At 39.5% G+C, this 17,902-nt stretch overlaps 1 protein-coding gene across 7 annotated transcripts in view; it reads right to left on the bottom strand.

Moving 5' to 3' along the window:
• Positions 1 to 6,402: 6,402 nt before the first annotated feature.
• TTBK2 (tau tubulin kinase 2) overlaps positions 6,403 to 17,902 on the bottom strand; it is a 133,631-nt gene continuing 122,131 nt past the window's right edge. For all 7 annotated transcript variants that reach the window (XM_036444631.2, XM_045583433.1, XM_036444641.2 and 4 more), the window contains 3 exons: positions 16,773 to 17,361; positions 11,805 to 13,060; positions 6,403 to 8,145 (listed from right to left, as the gene is read on the bottom strand). In XM_036444631.2, the coding sequence (XP_036300524.1) occupies positions 7,683 to 8,145; positions 11,805 to 13,060; positions 16,773 to 17,361 (2,308 nt within the window). In that variant the 3' untranslated portion in view covers positions 6,403 to 7,682. The remainder of the gene's footprint in view (positions 8,146 to 11,804; positions 13,061 to 16,772; positions 17,362 to 17,902) is intronic.

Here is a 17,902-nt window from a genome sequence, read left to right as displayed (position 1 = left end):
CAGGAGGCGCCAAGCAGGGTCTGTGAATGCCTTCTAAGAGTTCCTCTAGTTCAAAACCGGTTACAGTGGAGAGAAGGTGGTGTGAAGCAGGAATTACTTTAGTGCTCTAAGGGATGCTTCCTTTGCAGAAGGAAAAAGTACCTTCAGCCAGAGATAGAAGGGGGACTGAAAGGGTGCTTTTATCTTTAAAACCTATCTGCTGATTTCAGAGAGGAAGAGAGAGCAACGTCAATGATGAGAATCACTGATTAGCTGCCTCCCAAGCCCCCTAGTGGGGATAGAACCACAACCCGGGCATGTACCCTTGACCAGGATCAAACCCAGGACCCTTCAGTTGGCAGGCCAATGCTCTATCCATTGAGCCAAACTGGCTAGAGAAAGGGTGCGGTTAACACCTGAAATTTTATTATGCAGGAATCCATCTCCTCATATCCTTGAACCCTGGTTTTCAGCTGCAGGGAGCCTGATAGTTTGTCTTCAGTCCAGCACTTCTTTTCTAGGGCTCTGGATGTGGTACTGCATTTACAGCAACACTTTCTGCTCCCTCATAATCTTGGAACTTCTGGTGCATTCAATAACATTATTAAATTAGAGAAATAATATATCCCACTTTTGAAATCCAAGCCATCATACAAATAGAACTAAGTTGCATGCGGAATGAATATTTTATTACTAGATTATAAAAATAAAATACAAAATAATTTTAAAACAGAACTTAAAACACTGTACAAAGCTTTAATATGATACAAATGGGAAAATTAAATAAATAATTACACTTTTATGTACAGATGACCCATACAAAAGCACTCCATGTTTCTGCCAGTACTCTATTGTCCTTGTTGCCTGAGCTAAAATGCATACAGAGGGCTGCTTGGAGGGGAAAGGGACACAGTACCACTGGAAGCATTTCCAAGAGAACTTGTCACTGATTTCGTGAAGAGAAGGGAGAAAACTGGAATTATTAAAGTCCTCTATGCTAACGTATTTGTATTGCTTGACAAGAGAGAATTCTTTCGGTTTGTGATTCAATCTGATTTAACAGGTGCCAATAGTTCACACTTTTAAGATTTACATCTAATGAAAAACTAGATATTTCCCTCTTCCCTTCTAAAAGCTGTCAATGTGTAAGTAAACGGCCTAATTGAGTCAGCACTGGCTGTTTTAGGAAAGGAGTCAGGGGCCATGTATGAGGGAGAGGTGAGGAGGCTCAAGCCTGGGTCATCAGATCTGTTCTCTTTATTTGATTCACCCAATCCAAGTTCAGAGCCCTACGCGGCACACTGTCATATTTCCTTTATCTTCCTGTCTGTATTTCTGAATGTTGTTTATCTTAGTGAACTGACTTATCCATCTGAATGGTTCAAAAGTAAAATAATTGTTAAAAGTCCCACGGGCATTTTCCTCCCTGGGTTGCTCTCCTAAAACAAATCATATTCAAGCTCCGGTGCCTTGCTTACCCCTGTGGGTGAGGGAGGAACAACCCAGACAGACTCCAGGGACGGTGAAGTGTTGCACATGGAATTTAAGGACTTAAACCAGTGGTCGCCAACCGGTGTTCCATGAGGTCCGAAAGGCTGGTGACCACTGATTTAAACTGTACATTAGGGGGGGAAAGCATCATATGTCAAGGGTAGTTTATACAAAAAAGTGGTTTACTCAATGTTTTTAACTGGGTGAGTGAACACTTCTGTACACAATATGAAATATTAAACTAATGAAAAGAAATAAAATTCCTATCGATCGTTAGCATGTAAAGTTATGCCATCAGCAAATTCTACAGTCACATGGGCCAAAGATCTGCCTTGGTGAATCCCCTTCTCTAGGTTATGGAACCCAGAAGCCCCGGGTATCAGTATCACCAGTGATACACACTATGCCCACATCTGTCACTTGCAATTAAAGAAGCAGACCTGGTAAAAGTTTCACATGGCAATGAAGGAAAAAGGCTTCACTTCTTTTACATGTCTCTTTAGGACCAAGAATCAAGAATCAAGCAGTCTAAGGAAATATTCAAATCATTACTGAATAAATGGTACTTGGCTATTCAGATCTTGAGATTGTGTATAACCTCAAGGTGATCTTGATCTTGTCACTTTTAATTATCTGATCCAGATTTGCTTACGGGGAGTAATAAAAAAAAAAAAGTCAGAGCCAACAATCACAACTGAATTAGAAAATGTATTAATGGGCCAAGACTTTAACGACATCATTTCACATCCAGCCAGGGATTTTTAGGGATTCAGATGTGCAGCATCCAAATTCCCCTTTACAGAATAGGGAGCCTTATTGTCCCGGAGTTATCTAAGACTAAAGGAATTCCATGTCCCTCCTGCCGTTCTCTCTAGCAAGGTAGGCAATAGAGTCCTCATGCTCTCAAGACTATCTGGGTTAAATTTCTCATAATTCTAGAGGGACAGCTACACCACTAATACCTAATGATCTGATATTTCCACACATCTCCCACATTATGTAAAAATTTTTATAAGAGTTTATTTGAGCCAAAACTGAGGACAACTGCTGGGGAGCAAGATCTCAATGCTCTACTTCACATCCTTGAGGTCCACACCAGAGTTCCGCTGGATGAGACAGGAAAGTAGGATGTCCTACAACCACTTGGCTTCCACATGGACTAGCACCATCTCATTTCCTTCTCTAAGTTACAGTCCAAGTATGCACCTATGGTTTCTGAACTTGGTAAATATTGATTTAAGTGGACAACCCTAGTGGTTCCATTCCTTACTCCTGTAATACATTTGTATTAAAACATAGATAAGTAACTGCAAATAAACTGTCTACAGAACCAAATTCAAAAAAGTTAAACAATGGCATTGTCAATCACTTTATCGCCACAGTAATATCGGTACTAAAATCTCTTTTTAGGCAAAGCCCCCAACACATCTGTGGTCAATACACATAAGCAGAAATGGGCAGATGTTAAAAGAATGAATGTAAACAACCTGACAGGAGAACTGTTTCCCTAATGTATGCCATATTTATTGATATAAAGGAATGAAAAACATTTTTAAATGTCAAAACTCTGATCTCCAAGACTAAATCTAGACTTATCTATAAGTAAATATATTTTCAAGTAGCCAGAGTACAATGTATTTCCCCCCTAAATTCTAAATTCTGGATCTTGTTTCTCCTATCACCAGTTCCTTATGTTAGATTAAGAATATAGTTCCTAGAATAAAGAATCCTCTGCTTTTGGGGAAAAGGCATCTGTTTTTTATTCAAAGGTGCAGAAAACTGTCTTAACTACACCTGTGTCTGGGTTTATAAAACATGCCCTAATGCATACCTTTAAATTGTAGATTGAAAACAACCATAGAAACCTTTGCATAAAAATCTGTGGCTTAGAAGGGATCTCATGATTACTCAAGAACCTCAAGTTCCACAGTATTAGGAGGAGCTAAACAGAAAGATACTCCACATCTAGTTCACTGTATTAGTAAGCAGCTGAAATTTGTTTAGTATTTTAAAGCAAATAATATAAAGTAGATAATAACAGTGGGTCTCAGTTATCATTTTGCTACTTATTTAGGACTTGATTAACTTGGCAACTTTTATAAAAACATTTACTTCACAACATGCAACCTAAAAAACAGTAAATGTAGCTATGCCACTGTCAGCAAGGCCAGCTTGCGTACCAAGCTGAGAATGATGGTGCCTGCCTAAGACTTAAACATTCAAAGATGTTTACAATCTGTGCTTTAAAGTTAAATTTGGTATGACCCAATTTTCCTTTTTTGTTCACTATATGTTAAAGTTCAATGGCTTTAAGCCGTGCAAAAGATCACTATGTCAATGTTTTGCTTATTTTGTGACAGTAAAAAAAAGTGCAAAGTTCAGCCCTGCCCCAGCTTTGCTTACAATCAGCGCCCTCTCACCTTGTAAAGTGTGAACGGCCCTTCCTTTTTGTACAGAGGATGAACTTTATTGTGTATTCTGTCTACTTGTGAGTGTAACATATTGCCAAATTTCTTGTTTGAATATATAACTGTAACACTACACGGTGTACATTTCCAGAGCCTGTGTATATTTCCAGTGATCTATTTCGCAAGCACATTTGTAACCATGTGTATATAATTAACAAACCCATGTATGCTTATGCCTGGGCAACTATTTTTTGTAACTCTTATGTAGATTGTCTCTAAACAATATGTGATCTTTATTTGGAATCCGAGTTTTAACTTTTTTCTCTAATAGAGTGCCCCAGGACAGGGGGGAAAAAAGATTCCTATGTGAAATTTTAAAGTCATTTAATCCATTTGTACACCCTGGAGATTTGGCAATATAACTTAGAAAGAATGCTACCTGAAGGGACTAAAATGTTGCTAATTCCATTTTCTATTCCACCCAAGTAGTTCCAGAGATTAGACAGAGAAGGTAAGAGTAAAGTAACCAGCCACTTTGTTGTGATCGGAGAAATGACAGGCACTTGATTTTCAAAAGATAATTTACTTCTGCTCCATAATACTTTCAGTGTAGTTTGGCTTGACTTTAACTAATGGCCATGTATGTCCCTCATCTTAGGTAGAATATCCAAACTGGTTTAAAATTACTTGGATGACCTATGTTTGTCACTGAATTTTGAAATAAGCCATCACTAAAAAATAAAGTGAGAATAACAATACAATTCATTCTCTGTGCCACACTTTACAATAAAACCAAAGTCCTTGTGCCGAAAGCGCTTTACTCAGGGCTGTGCACTTCTCTTTTTAGCCCGAGACAGATACTATCTAAAAACACAAATTGTACTTAAAACCCGTAAGATCTCTATTCAGGGTGGGACAAAAGTAGGTTTACAGCTGTGAGTATGCAAAACAGTTCATTCTTGCATTATTATTTATTAATTACTGTATTGTTTTCCACCCAAAGAACTAAAACCCTACTTTTGCCCCACCCTGAATAGATAGTACTTTCAAGTGGACCTACTAATACATAATATAGTATTAGTTTGTTTTCTTTCGAAAGTATAAGCAGAAAAGTCTCTGGATAACACTTTCTCTACATGCAAAATAAAATAGTCTTGCACAGCAAGGCTGTTTCTGGACCTTGAGTTTGTGGGTACCATTTAGAAAAGGGAGCAAAATACAGTGGAAAAGTTGTGAGAAAAAATGGAAAGAACTAAATAAGAGGAAAAACATTAAGTTGCCATCATTGCCGGTTTTGAATGCTAGCAGAGAAAAGCCGATCAGATATAAAAGAACACACACACTACACTGCAGCCTCTCTCTCAGCTTTGCCAATGGTGACTACAAGCACATTTCTGACTAAAGGGGTCAGGATTTAAAGCTGGCTACTTTTCGCACAATTTTGCAAGTACAGCAGAAAAAAAGAGAATTTCTTAATTGTAGCTTACTCCTCTACCACCCCTCAAAAAGTGAAGTTAAAAGAGGAAAGCAGAATGGTAATTTTAAGGGATATTTAAAAAAAATCAATTCGTTAGACCCGTGATTATCATCCCAGTTTATCCACTCTAACCATAAGAACAGCATTATGTAATTAACAAGACAAATCTTTGAACTAGTATTACAAGCATGTCCCAGTAATTTTCCCCCTATTAAAATATTTTTTAAATGAAAATGAAATAACCTATCTTGGCCCGTTAAAGACTGCCAGCCCTTGCAATTATACGCAAGGAAGGCAAGAAGAATCTTAAGTGTCACATGCCAAGAACATATTTTCAGAAAATGAAGACAGGCAAGGCCCAAGTGTACGTGAGGCACACAGTAAAAAGGTATTTCTCCACCCGTGATCTTGAAATTACAAATGGAGAATGAGAAAGAATGAGTTTATATAAGCATGTGTTTCTCTATATTTTTATAAATATTTATATAATTTACCATGAAGACATGCAAGTAGTGTTATAGCAACTATTATACAATATAATACAGAAAGATGGGTCTTCCAATGTTACAGTTGCTTTAGGTAAACAACAAATATGTCTTATCTATTGCATTCCCCTGTCGTGCTTAAAAGCAGAGAGAAACTGAGTTTCCACACTAGGCTACAACTTTTATGGGAGACAAAATATGCCTCATTAGTGTTTTGAGGTTTGGGTTTTTTTGTGTATTTTTTGTTGTTGTTTGTTTTTTTAGAAAGCTCAACACAGATAAAGAGAACAAGATAAGTTCAGTGCAGCTTCAGGGCAACTTTGATGCAGCATTAGAATATTTTCACTCGGTGAGAAAATATATTTCTTTCCCCCCCAAATTCAACCACATTAGGTTTGGCAGCAAACACAAGTTCAAAAAGAAAGCACAGATTTTGCTAGAAGGCAAATTTCAACAGCAAGCAGACCAATTTACCTGACCTTAATAAGGTCTTTACAACATAAAAAAAAAAAAAAAAAAAGCAACAACAAAAAAAACCCCCACCAAAGTATAAAAAAAACACCCATTTTCAAAGTCTACTATGATTTAATTTCGCCTGATTCCTGTTAGCAGAAGAGTGCGATTAGAACAAATATGATCCTCTTTATAGCTCTGTAAATTGAGATTACATAGAAATCAGGTCAAGAAACCCAAATACTCAAACTAAAGCACAGGAGAAGCTGGTAAAAAACTTTAAAAGACAAACACTGAACCTAAATTTATTTCCCCAGATACTCATTCCTCACTGGCTTCATGTATAAAACACAAAGTTTAAGGATAATAAGTCTCAACAACATACCTAATTTCTTTCTACTTTTCTTTTTAAATCTCTAAAAGTATAAAGTCACATTTCACAGAACTGTACTTCCTTGGTATCATCTTGGAGGTTGGCATTAGAAATAGTTGGAACCTGGAAGAATTAAGGAATCAAGGTATTCTCTGGTCAGTGTTCCTTCCACAAGGAAGAAACTAACGGGGAAGGAGAATTCATCTACCTCAAAGGCATTGACCCCACGCTGCCCGTCTCTCCCTAAAGCACTAACGCCTGCAATCTAGTTCTATTTAGAATTTCCCTTCCATTACCTAAGTGTCATCAGACCATATGTAGACCATAGTGCTACAAAGGAAAACATTAGCATAGGCTGCGATAAGCATATTAAAATGTATTGGTAAAATAAGAGAGATCGGATCAGATGAGAAATGCTAATTTTAAAAAAATATGAAATCCAAGGAGGGTACCAGGAATGAGGCAAAGTAAAGGTGTGAACGCTCCATACAGATAGATTCACAAGCTAAGTATATGTGTATCAGCATTGGCTCCCCACTAACAGACTTCTTACATATTTTAATATTGGAGCAGTTCTGAATTCCAAAGTTGAGAAGTTTTGAATGAAAATATTAAAGCAGGAGGTTTCAATTTTGCTATATAATGTTTGAGGATAGTCGTGAAGAATAAAAAGGCCAAACCCTTTAAAATCCCATTCCATCTTCTATCTTTGACTCTTTTGTTTTAGAAGTAGATAAAGAAAAAAAAAAAAAAAAGAAAGAAAGAAAAGGAAGTTCATTTAATCAGTTTCTCCCTCTTGGATTTGCTAGACTGTCCTTCCTATGCAAAGGCATTGATTCCTGATCTGCTTGCTGCCTGCCTTAGGTAATTCCTTATCATATATTTACGTCTCTTTATAAATAATTTATCATGTTACTTTCTTTTGCAAGAGAAAATCAACACAGACTTTTAAAACAGACAGTAAGGGATGCACATGCATCAGGTCTGGGGGAGTCTCACACGGAGCGGCCTGGCTCCTATCTGCTGAGCTTACTGGCTGGCTTACTCTTCCCTGCGGGGGCCTTAGTGCTGGCCGAGCGCTGGTGGAGGCTGCCAGATCCCTTCAGGCCGTTCTTGCTGGGTTTGCAATGCTCCTGTTGGCAGGACCTCCTGGAGGAGGAGGACCCGGAGTGGCTGGGAGGTGACTTGCTTCTCCCCAGATGCGGGGATGAACTCCTCTGGTCATGGTGGGGCCGACCAGCCCTAGATGGTGAGGAACTGGACGTGTGAGGCAAAGAAGAACTTCGAGGAGAGGCACTGGGGCTCCTGCGAGGGACGACTGGACTCTTGGGTGGTGTTTTTGGGTTGTGAGGGGATCCTGGACTCTTGCACTGAGTAGTGCTCCGGGGTTTCTGAGATCCATTTTGAAGAATTTGGGCCAGGCGGGAGAAAAGGTCTGAGTCAGAATTGCTACTCCCTAGGACTCTGTATCTGCGGAGCCTTAAAAGAACAGAGAAAAATTATTTTCATTTTAATTCATTTCAAGTGTGCCTATAAAGTCCCAATCATAATTTGTATGATCTGAGTCAAAATTCAGGAAACACAGGATACAACTACTCTTTTACATACCAGTTCTATGACCCTGGACAATTATTTAATCTCTCCTAGCTTTTAATGGGAATATTATCAATCTCACCACGGTACTGAGCAGCCAAGGGCAATACCCAAGTGAAGTGCTTAGTTGGAGGTCTGCCATTTAGAAGCACTTGGATGTTGTTAGTTCCCTTCCTCCTAGGCATGTTTGTTCTTCTGGTTTTAGGATTAAATAAAACATCTTTAGCATAAAATGCCTTAACATTTTGTTTAAGGCTTCTAGGACAGGAATTGTGCATACATATACAGGCAGTCCTCAGGTTACGTCGGACTTGTTAAATGTCGTTTCGTGGTAACATCGCCATCTCCCATTTATTAAAAAAAATATATATATATATGTTTTTTATCATCTATTTACCACAAGTAAAGGTCAGGAATTGTTATCTTTAAAAATTTTTTTTTTTTACTGTTTCACTTCATTACTGCTGTGTATGTGCTCCATGTGAGTGACGTAGGTGCTTTTATGTAGGTGGGTTCCGACTTACAGCAAAAATCACATTATATCACGCCATAGGAATGGATCTTCGAAGTAACCCGAGGACCTACTGTACGCAAATATTAACCCCACAATAGGTTTTCTTTTCTTTTCTTTTTTTTTTTTTTGCACTGGCATTGTGTATTGAACACTCTTCCCCACCCCACCCAGGATTCTTTGTACATTGCAATAAATAGTGCAATTTTAGCAGTGGTAAACAAGGAGCGTAGGAAGTCCCACCTCCTTCATGTGTGTTTTATCCATGTGCACTCTTCCTAGGTAGCACCATTCTCCCCAGGTGCTGGGTGAGAGACAGACGGGGGTGGGGGTGGAGGGGAGGGGAGAGGTCTGAGCATGTGTGCTCGCCTTTTGGCCTCTGGAGATGCCTGGAGGGTTCAGCAAACAGCCCTCCCCATTCCTATGGCAGACTGCTCTTGCTCTAAGCCAACATCCTAGAAAGGCAGGCCTGGTGGTGGGGAAACATGGTCACTGAGCCACAACCTGTGACTGCATCTTCCAGCTGACATCCTGCTGCCTGTCAACCTCCCTCCAACCTCTGAGGCTAAGGCTGTGTTCTCGGAGGCCTCATCCTAAAGGCCAACAAGGCAAGGGAGCGGGTGAACAGACTGCTCATGCAGAGGTGCTGCCCTCTGCCTCCGACACAATGTAAGTTTTCAACATGAACTGTGTTCACCAATAGCAGCAACTGTAGAAATGGTTATTTCAGCTTCATTTAATAGTTTCCAAAATAAAAGAGTCCTCACTGATTCCTCTGGGTCTCAGTCTCTGCCCCGATGGAAGCCTGAGATTCAGGAGAGCTGAATTTGGGAACTGACTGCCCCTCTTTAACTGACAAGTCAGAACTCCAAGTCTAGAAAGTATTCACATGAATAGCAATGTCTTCTTTGCCCTAAATGTTTTTTTTCTGTTTTAGCTTAAAATCCACTCAGATTAAGAATTTAAACCTCAAACTGCTGACATGCCACTCCTTACAGAAGGAAGTGGGAGAAGAACTTCAAGGTTGTATTAGTACGTACAGAATGCAGGTACATAAATAGCCATCCTTCATCATCATCATCATCATGGATCAGCAATAAATTACTGATTTTTTTCTATGAATTTTCTTTCCTTCTCTTTCCCCACTATCTACTTATTCTGAAAAAATGACACGAAACTCATTTGGGTTAAGTCTATTCTCAAGGATCTTAGAGTAAAAATTCTGAAATGGAATAAAAAAATTCATTTGTGCCAGGACCTAAGTGGGAAAGTTTATACTCCTTCTGAGTATCCAGATGGGTCGACTCTACTATCTGGCACAATGTCACAGGCTTGACTTAGTTACTAAGTGCTACTTTTAGGAACACCATAAAATGCTAAATAATGAATGATAATTAAGATTTGTTTGTTCTCAGTACAAACAAGTTCAAGCCACAGATATGCCATCTCTATGAAGCATAGATGCCAAGCAGAAGAAAAAGGGGATACGTAAATATTCATAAAATGACTGCTGTTTACTCATCACCATTCTTCCTATGGAAGTCTTATCCCATTGGCACTTTAAATCTAATGTTTAGTTACCCTGAACCTGAAACCTTAGGGCAAGTCAAAACTAAACTTTCTGTAGGTAAAGGTAACAAGTTCTGCTGTGTAATGATACAAATAGAATCTTACTTTAATATGCTTCAGATATCCTTATAACAGGAAGAGGCCTATGATTATATTACCTCGGTAATTATATTACTAGACATCCTGCTAGTTTGCTAGTTTTCATGTAAATGCACTAGGTGTACCGGTTAATAATGCAGATTTTTTTTCAATAAATGGAGTTGTACATATGTTGATATATATGCAATTTGATATGTATGCTATTTTGTTGTATTGACAAAAAGCTTCAAAACTTATGTCAAATTTTCTGAAGGTGTTAACATCATAGATATTTTTACCCTTAACAATGTTGAATTTCATGCCAAAAATAGAACATGTGCAGGAAGTTTTAATTCATTACTTTATTTTGAAGAAAAGTGCTGCTGAATACTTCAGGAAGCTTATGGTGAATATGCTCCATCCATTTCAAGATACTTGTGTTACAATGGTTTATACCTGTGAATGCTTTAAAAGTGATGATTTCGATGTGAAAGACGAAGAACATCCAAGCCAACTGCAAAAGTTTGAAGACCAACAATCAACAATTACATGCATTATTGGATGAAGATACGTGTCAAACTCAAAAAAAAAAAAAAAACTTGCAGAAAGATTAACATTGCTCAACAAACAATTCCAAGCATTTACAAGCAATGAGAACAATTTTAAAGGAAGGAAAATGGGTGCCACATCTACTGAACAAAACCCATTTTTCAGTGCCAGTCACAATTCTATGCAAAAAAGACTTTCTTTCATGCCATTGAAGCAACATTTTACTGGTGACCTTTTGGTTTTCCATTTGTGTTTTGTTCAGTAGATGTGGGACCCATTTTCCTTCCCTTAAAATCTTTTCCAGCCCTAGCTGGTTTGGCTCAGTGGATAGAGCACTGGTCTGCAGACTGAGGGATTTAGGGCTCGATTCTGGCCAAGGGCACATGCCAGAGTTGCGGGCTTGACCCCCAGCATTGGGAGGCATGCAGGAGGCAGTCAGTCAATGATTTTCTCTCATCATTGATGTTGCTCTCTTTCTATCTATCCCTCTCTGAAAGCAATAAAAATATATATTAAAAAATATATATTTCCCATTACTTGTAAATGATCAGAAATTGTTTGCTGAGCAATGTTTAATCTTTCTGCAAGTTGTTTTTGAGTTTGTTTTTGGTTGGCTTGGACGCTCTTTGTCTTTCACATAGAAATCATCACTTTTAAAGCATTTAAACCAGGGTTCACAAGTTTCTTGAGATGGAGCATGTTTACCATAAGCTTCTCGAAGTATACAATAACTTTCAGCAGCAGTTTTCTCAAAATAAAGTAATTGATTAAAACTTAGAGTCAAGCAGACACAGAAACAGCACTATACAGTTAATATAGGAAGAGCATACAGCATTACCTGGCTTCTACTCCGGGCCTCGTGGGTGGCTTTCCTGGCGGTGGCCGAGGCAAGAACTGTGATGAAGTGGAGATATTGACTTGATCTGTGTTGACCCATGACACTGGCCTTGGAATTTTGCTCTTTCTGGACTGGGAGATGATAGGTGACAAAAAGCTATCTTCAGCTGCCCTGCTCAGGGGGGTGTCTATCGCCAGTCTTGAAAAGGGAGTGAAGACTTCCTCCTCAGAAAAGGGAGCAGGAACAGTAGCTAGTCTCTCCTCCAGCAATTTATCAGAGGCACTTGAGAGGTCCCCAAGAAAAGACTTGAGTTGCCTTTTTTCCACCAGAAGTTTGAGTAGGTCTGGCTGATAAGCTTTCTTTTGGAGGAGCTTTTCTTTTGCAGAGAGTGGAGAGGATGAGTCAAAAGCTGAGTCTATCTCTTGTGCTAAAACAGGGATTCGGCTGTGTCTAGTTACGAAGGATGACCTAACCACATCCTTCCGGGATGAGGGACACTGTTCACTCTCTGAAACACTATTAAATAGTTCTCTATTTCTAGGGTCAGTTTTCTCTTTCTTATCCTCTTGGTGCAAAAAAGCAGAGAGGTCTCCTTGAAGACCAGGCAAGTCTTCACTCTTGATGTCATCATCGTTAGATAGCTTATGTTTTTGCATTGTTGCCACCGGGCCTATCTGTCCTTCAGCATGTGGGTCAATGCCTCCTGGAGAAATTTCTGAAGTTCCAACTGCCAGAAGCTTCATTATCTCATGATTTTTGTCTTGATTTGGCATTACACTAAAAGTCTGTGTCTTTGTCATTTCAAGAGGCTCAGTAGTCGCTGAGTGATCCCTTTCTAGGTCTCCTGGGAGAGAGGAGATCTCAATATAATGCTGCCCTTTACTTAACTTCTCATCTTCATTATCTGACCCTAGCAGGCTTTTCTCTTCAGTCTCCCTAGGGAGACTCTCAAACTCTCTCACAGCCAGTCTGTTATGGTCAGGAAGGTCTTCTGGTCCTTGAGATTTTTCACACTCTCTAGAACTGAGTAACATGTCAGGACCAATATGCTCCATCTGCAGCCCCAAGTCTGTTCTACTTCCTCCACTAGGAGGTTCTCCCTCTGTCACAGCTAAACCAGAGAAGTTCTCCCTTGGAGAATAAAGTTCCACAGTGGGCTCCACGGGCTGAAGGTCCTTCTTCTCTGGCAGCTGACCACAGTGAAAGCTTCCTGAAGTCGACTGTGTAGATGCCACAGAAGGTCGAGGAATTGTAATCTGGAGAGAAAGAAGAAAAAAAAGTTAAAAGGCAATAATGTAAAATGTAAGTGAAGATGCAGGATTTGAGATTTAACAGCTCAAATTCCAATTTATAATAGGAACACCTATGTTGGCCGGGTCTGCCTAATTCATACTTAAAATGAACAATTCTGAATAAAAATGCATGACACCCAAGCTCAGAAACTATAAAGCACAGTCTTCTTCGAGGTTCATCCCTGCATTTCTATAGTTCATCCCTGCTTTGTGTTCTGAAACACTGACTTCTGCAGACTGTGCTATCCCAGGCTCCCTTGTCTTTGATTTCTGAGTTTATCCAATAACCAGCACCAACATAGAATCTGAATTGTGGAGATGAGGGTCTGGGTATTAATTCTCTCTGGGAACTGCAAGGGACAACATTCCCTACCCAAGGGACTGCAAGGGACTACATTCTACCACTCCTGGCCTTAGCTCCTGTCACATGGCCCCACTCTCATAGATAGGACTCTTACCAGGTTTAATTAACAGCCTTTCTTTCTCCTCTTGCAGGACTCAAGACAGGAATGACTCTCTCTATTTAATGTGCCTACGGTCAGTTAAGGAAGTGATAGCATCAACTTTGCAAAAGTAAACTCTGAATTTAAGCCTCAAGGAGATAATCAAGATAAATATATCCTTCCCCAAATGAAGGAAATAGTAAGTTTTTACTTACTTAGACATACAAGTAAGTAAAAAAGTGATGCAGCTGACAGAGACTTTCAGTAAAGAAAACTTTAAAAAAAATTGTTTTGCTGAAACCGGTTTGGCTCAGTGGATAGAGCATCAGCCTGCAGACTGAAAGGTCCCAGGTTCGATTCCGGCCAAGGGCATGTACCTTGGTTTCTGGCACATCCCCAGTAGGGGGTGTGCAGGAGGCAACTGATCAATGTTTCTCTCTCATCGATGTTTCTAACTCTCTATCTCTCTCCCTTCCTCTCTGTGAAAAATCAATAAAATATTAAAAAATTGTTTTAATCATATTTTTATTGATTTCAGAGAGAAAGGGAGAGGGAGAGAGATAGAAACATCAATGATGAAAGAGAATCATTGATTGGCTGCCTCCTGCATGCCCCACATTGGGGATTGAGCCAATAACCCAGGCATATGCCCTGATTGGGACTGAAATGTGACCTCCTGGTTCATAGGTCAACAATCAACCACAGACCCATGCCAAATGGGCAAGAAAAATATTTTTATTTAAAAATATTTGAAAAAGGTCAAACATATTAAATATATAAATACAAGTCTTTCAATAACTTGAGAAAATGTTGCATATAGTGTAAGAGCTATAAGAATAATCTTTGTGGACAGGACAGTATTAATGGGAATGGGCAAAAAATACTAGGAGAAATTAAGCCAAGGCTTTAGAAAGCCTTTTGAAGGGAAGCACACCAGAATGCTATTGGAAAAATACTTGAACAACAGTGAGAACACAGCATCTAGTCAAAGAAAAGAAGAAACTGAATCTGGGAAGGTGGAAAGAGGGAAGAAATGGAAAGAGAAAAGGTGGGGTGAAAAAAGGGATACAGGGAAGGGACAGAAGTGGTATGGTACCTTCGTACAATTTGGAAAAGGATACTCTTCAAAGAGGAAACAAAGATGCACAGTTTGGCTAGCAAAGTTTGAGCTAGATTTCAGACTCAACTGCTCCCTTGGCTAGGCATGCAGTAAACAACCTATATAACTTTACAAAACAGTCTTGGGGAATTAGGAAAGACCAACTAACTGATTAAAAAAAGGAGGTAGCCTGGCCAGAATAGCTCAGTTAATTGTCATCCTGTGCATCAAAGGGTTGCTGGTTAGAGTCCCAGTCAGGGCATGTACCTGAGTAGTGGGTTTAGTCCCAGTCAGGGTGCATTCTGAGGACAACCAATCGAGCGCGTGCTCTTGCGCTCGCTCGCGCTCTCTCTCTCTCTCTCTCTCTCTCTCTCTCTCTCTCTCTCTCACACACACACACACACACACACACACACACCACACTTCCTCAGATGAAGATTATAAGATAAATAAATAAGAAGTAGGCATTTATTTTCCCATTTTGTAGTGCAGGTAAATTCCTACAGAGCTATTTATTCACAAAATCAAATTCTATTATCTTTTCTCATTGCTTTACACTTGCATGAGGAATTGTGTTCTAATAAAAAACATTTCAGTCTGGGGAACAATGCTATTTCTGGTGAGTTGGAGCAGAGGGCCACTAGATGATGATGGAATTTAAGAAAACCTGGTATTCCTAACATGTAAGGACTGATGTACCTGCTTGTGTCTACGGTTTGTGTACACAGTTTCTTACTGCCTCCATCTCTGGCTTTTCTGGAACTCCTGCCACTCACACAGCTGTGGGGACAGCACTACTTACTGAAAACAGCAGTGTAACAGGGTCTCCTGATGAATGCCCAAAATGAGAGTAAACAGCAGTTTCCTCAAAACATTCCTTTGCAGAGGACTTATCACAATTACCTTTAGCTTCTTGTTAAAATACAGATGCCACTCTATCCCAGACCTTCTGAAGCAGAAGTTCTGAAAATGAGCTTGGGCCTCTGTATTTTAAACAGTGGACATCAAAGCTATAAAACTATTGCTTAAGAAGAATATAAAATAAGAGAAATGTCTAGGTGGAGAAATTGCTCCTTGTCCACAATCACAAAAGAGAGAGGGAAAAAAAGAATTAAATTTGGCAACAGTATAAAGTACAAACCATGGCCTGGTGCCATTTTGGGGCTCAGTCCATCTGGGTTTCCATATGACCTAATAAATTTATAATTCTTTAATAAAATCAAATAAATAAATAAAAATAAAGTGCTGGTACAAATCATGAATGGTTAAAAGTATTCCTTCCTCACCATATTTTCTTTTCTTTTATATTTTTTTTATTGATTTCAGAGAGGAAGTGAGAGGGAGAGGTAGAAAAATCCATAATAAGAAATAATCATTGATCAGTTGCCTCCTGCACTCTCCCTACCTGGGCATGTGCCATGACTAGGAATCGAACAGTGACCTCCTGATTCATAGGTTGATGTTCAACCACTGAGTCACACCAGCCAGGTGCTTCCTCACCATGTTTCTAATATAGATATTAAAAAATATCTAGAATTGCAATTTTTAAAAAATCATTATGTATACACACATAAATAAATAGTTCTTATAGTCTAAGTATAAATGTTATTCTGAAGTTATGGTATAATGACATATTGTATATTGAGTTGGTATCTTGACAGGAAACCTCACTTTTTGAGAAATTTCATACTGGAAGACTAACTAGTCCAAGCATCATTCCTTATACACATTTGCATACTTAGGAGTCTGGTGAAGGGCCTGAGTTGATCAACTGTTAGTCCAGAAAGGACTAAAATTTACTTATACATATGAAAGGACAAAAAAAATATATATTTACTTATACATATGAAAGGACTAAATTTACTTATACAAAAATTTACTGATTTTTAGAGACAGAGAAAGGTAGAGGAAGAAAAAGACAGAGAAATTGACGTGAGAGAGAAAAATCAACCAGCCGCACCTCAACAGGGGATCAATTCCTCAACACAGGCCTGTGCCCTGACCGGGAATTGAACCAGTGACCTTGCAGTGCACAGGATGATGCTCAACCAATTGAACTACACTGGCCAGGACAGTCCTTTCTTAATAATACCTTGAATGGATAACAGATAAATGACAGGAACAAATCTCTTACCGCTGTAAGGGGTCCTTCCGCTTGTGCCTCCATTGGACTTGTGGGTGTTGCTGCAGTAAACTGACCACCAGCTCCAGCCTGGAGTTCTAGCCTATCTGTATATTGCTCTGAAGCAGCAGTGGCATAGCATTCCCCAGAAAGTGCTAAGATCACACCTGAGGTTTCCTTCTTTAAACGAATATTTTCTTCCCAAGGACCCAATCGGAGGTTTCCATCTTGAGGCGATTCTTCTAGAACTTGAAGTACCTCAGGCTCCTCATCAGAAGGGCTCCCTGCTGTTTTATGGCCTAAAGCCTCATTTGTCCTAAAATCCCGAAGGTCCTGCTCCTTGTCCACAATCACCCATTCTTTGGAATCAACCTCCTGCTTGCAAGAGCTCAAGTTAACAGCTATAAATCCATTGCTGCCGCCACCATCCGCCTGCTCAGGAGTATGGGCAGAGGCAGGCTTAGAAGCATCTGGAAGATATTCTTCATCATAGTTCCAGATGTGGTCAGTACGGGTCCCAGCAGGAACACAAGGCTTATGAGGCAGGGCAGGAAGAACAGGTTCCTTTCCTGCAATGGAATCTTTCTGCATTTTCTCCAGGCTTAAGAAAACAGAGAGAAGTTAATTGTCCAAGGGTAATACTTATTGCATAACCTATAAGCTCTATACAGAATTAATATTCACACAGAGATTAAAATAACACAGATAGTATGGGGGGGGCATTGGTATATGTATAAAGATAATAATTTAATAAAAAAATAAAAATAAATAAATAAAATAACACAGATAAAGCATAAGGAAAGTTTCACAGATTGATCATGCTCTTCTCTACTTTTCAGGATCTTGTTTGGGAAGATGGAGTGATGGGAGATTTCTCTCCTGCCTCAGAGAAGCCTAACTGGTTGACTTGTATGATCCACTTCATCTTTGCCTGGCCAATTCAATCACACTGCCCTCTGCTCTCTGCTCTCTCCTCTGAGGGACCGAGAACAATTTACCCGAAGGGCTTTTACCTCACCAGAAGCCCTACAAAAAGAAATAAAGAGGTCTGGCCGGTGTGGCTCAGTTGGTTGGGCATCATCCCATGTACCAGGAGGTTGCCTGTTCCAGTTCTGGTCAGGGCACGTGCCTAGGTTGAGGGC

This window comes from Pipistrellus kuhlii, unplaced genomic scaffold (assembly GCF_014108245.1).
Source record: "Pipistrellus kuhlii isolate mPipKuh1 unplaced genomic scaffold, mPipKuh1.p scaffold_m20_p_1, whole genome shotgun sequence".
Classification (NCBI taxonomy): Eukaryota; Metazoa; Chordata; class Mammalia; order Chiroptera; family Vespertilionidae; genus Pipistrellus; species Pipistrellus kuhlii.
Note: the sequence above shows the minus strand (reverse complement) of the source record. Positions and strands in the feature narration are given on the sequence as shown.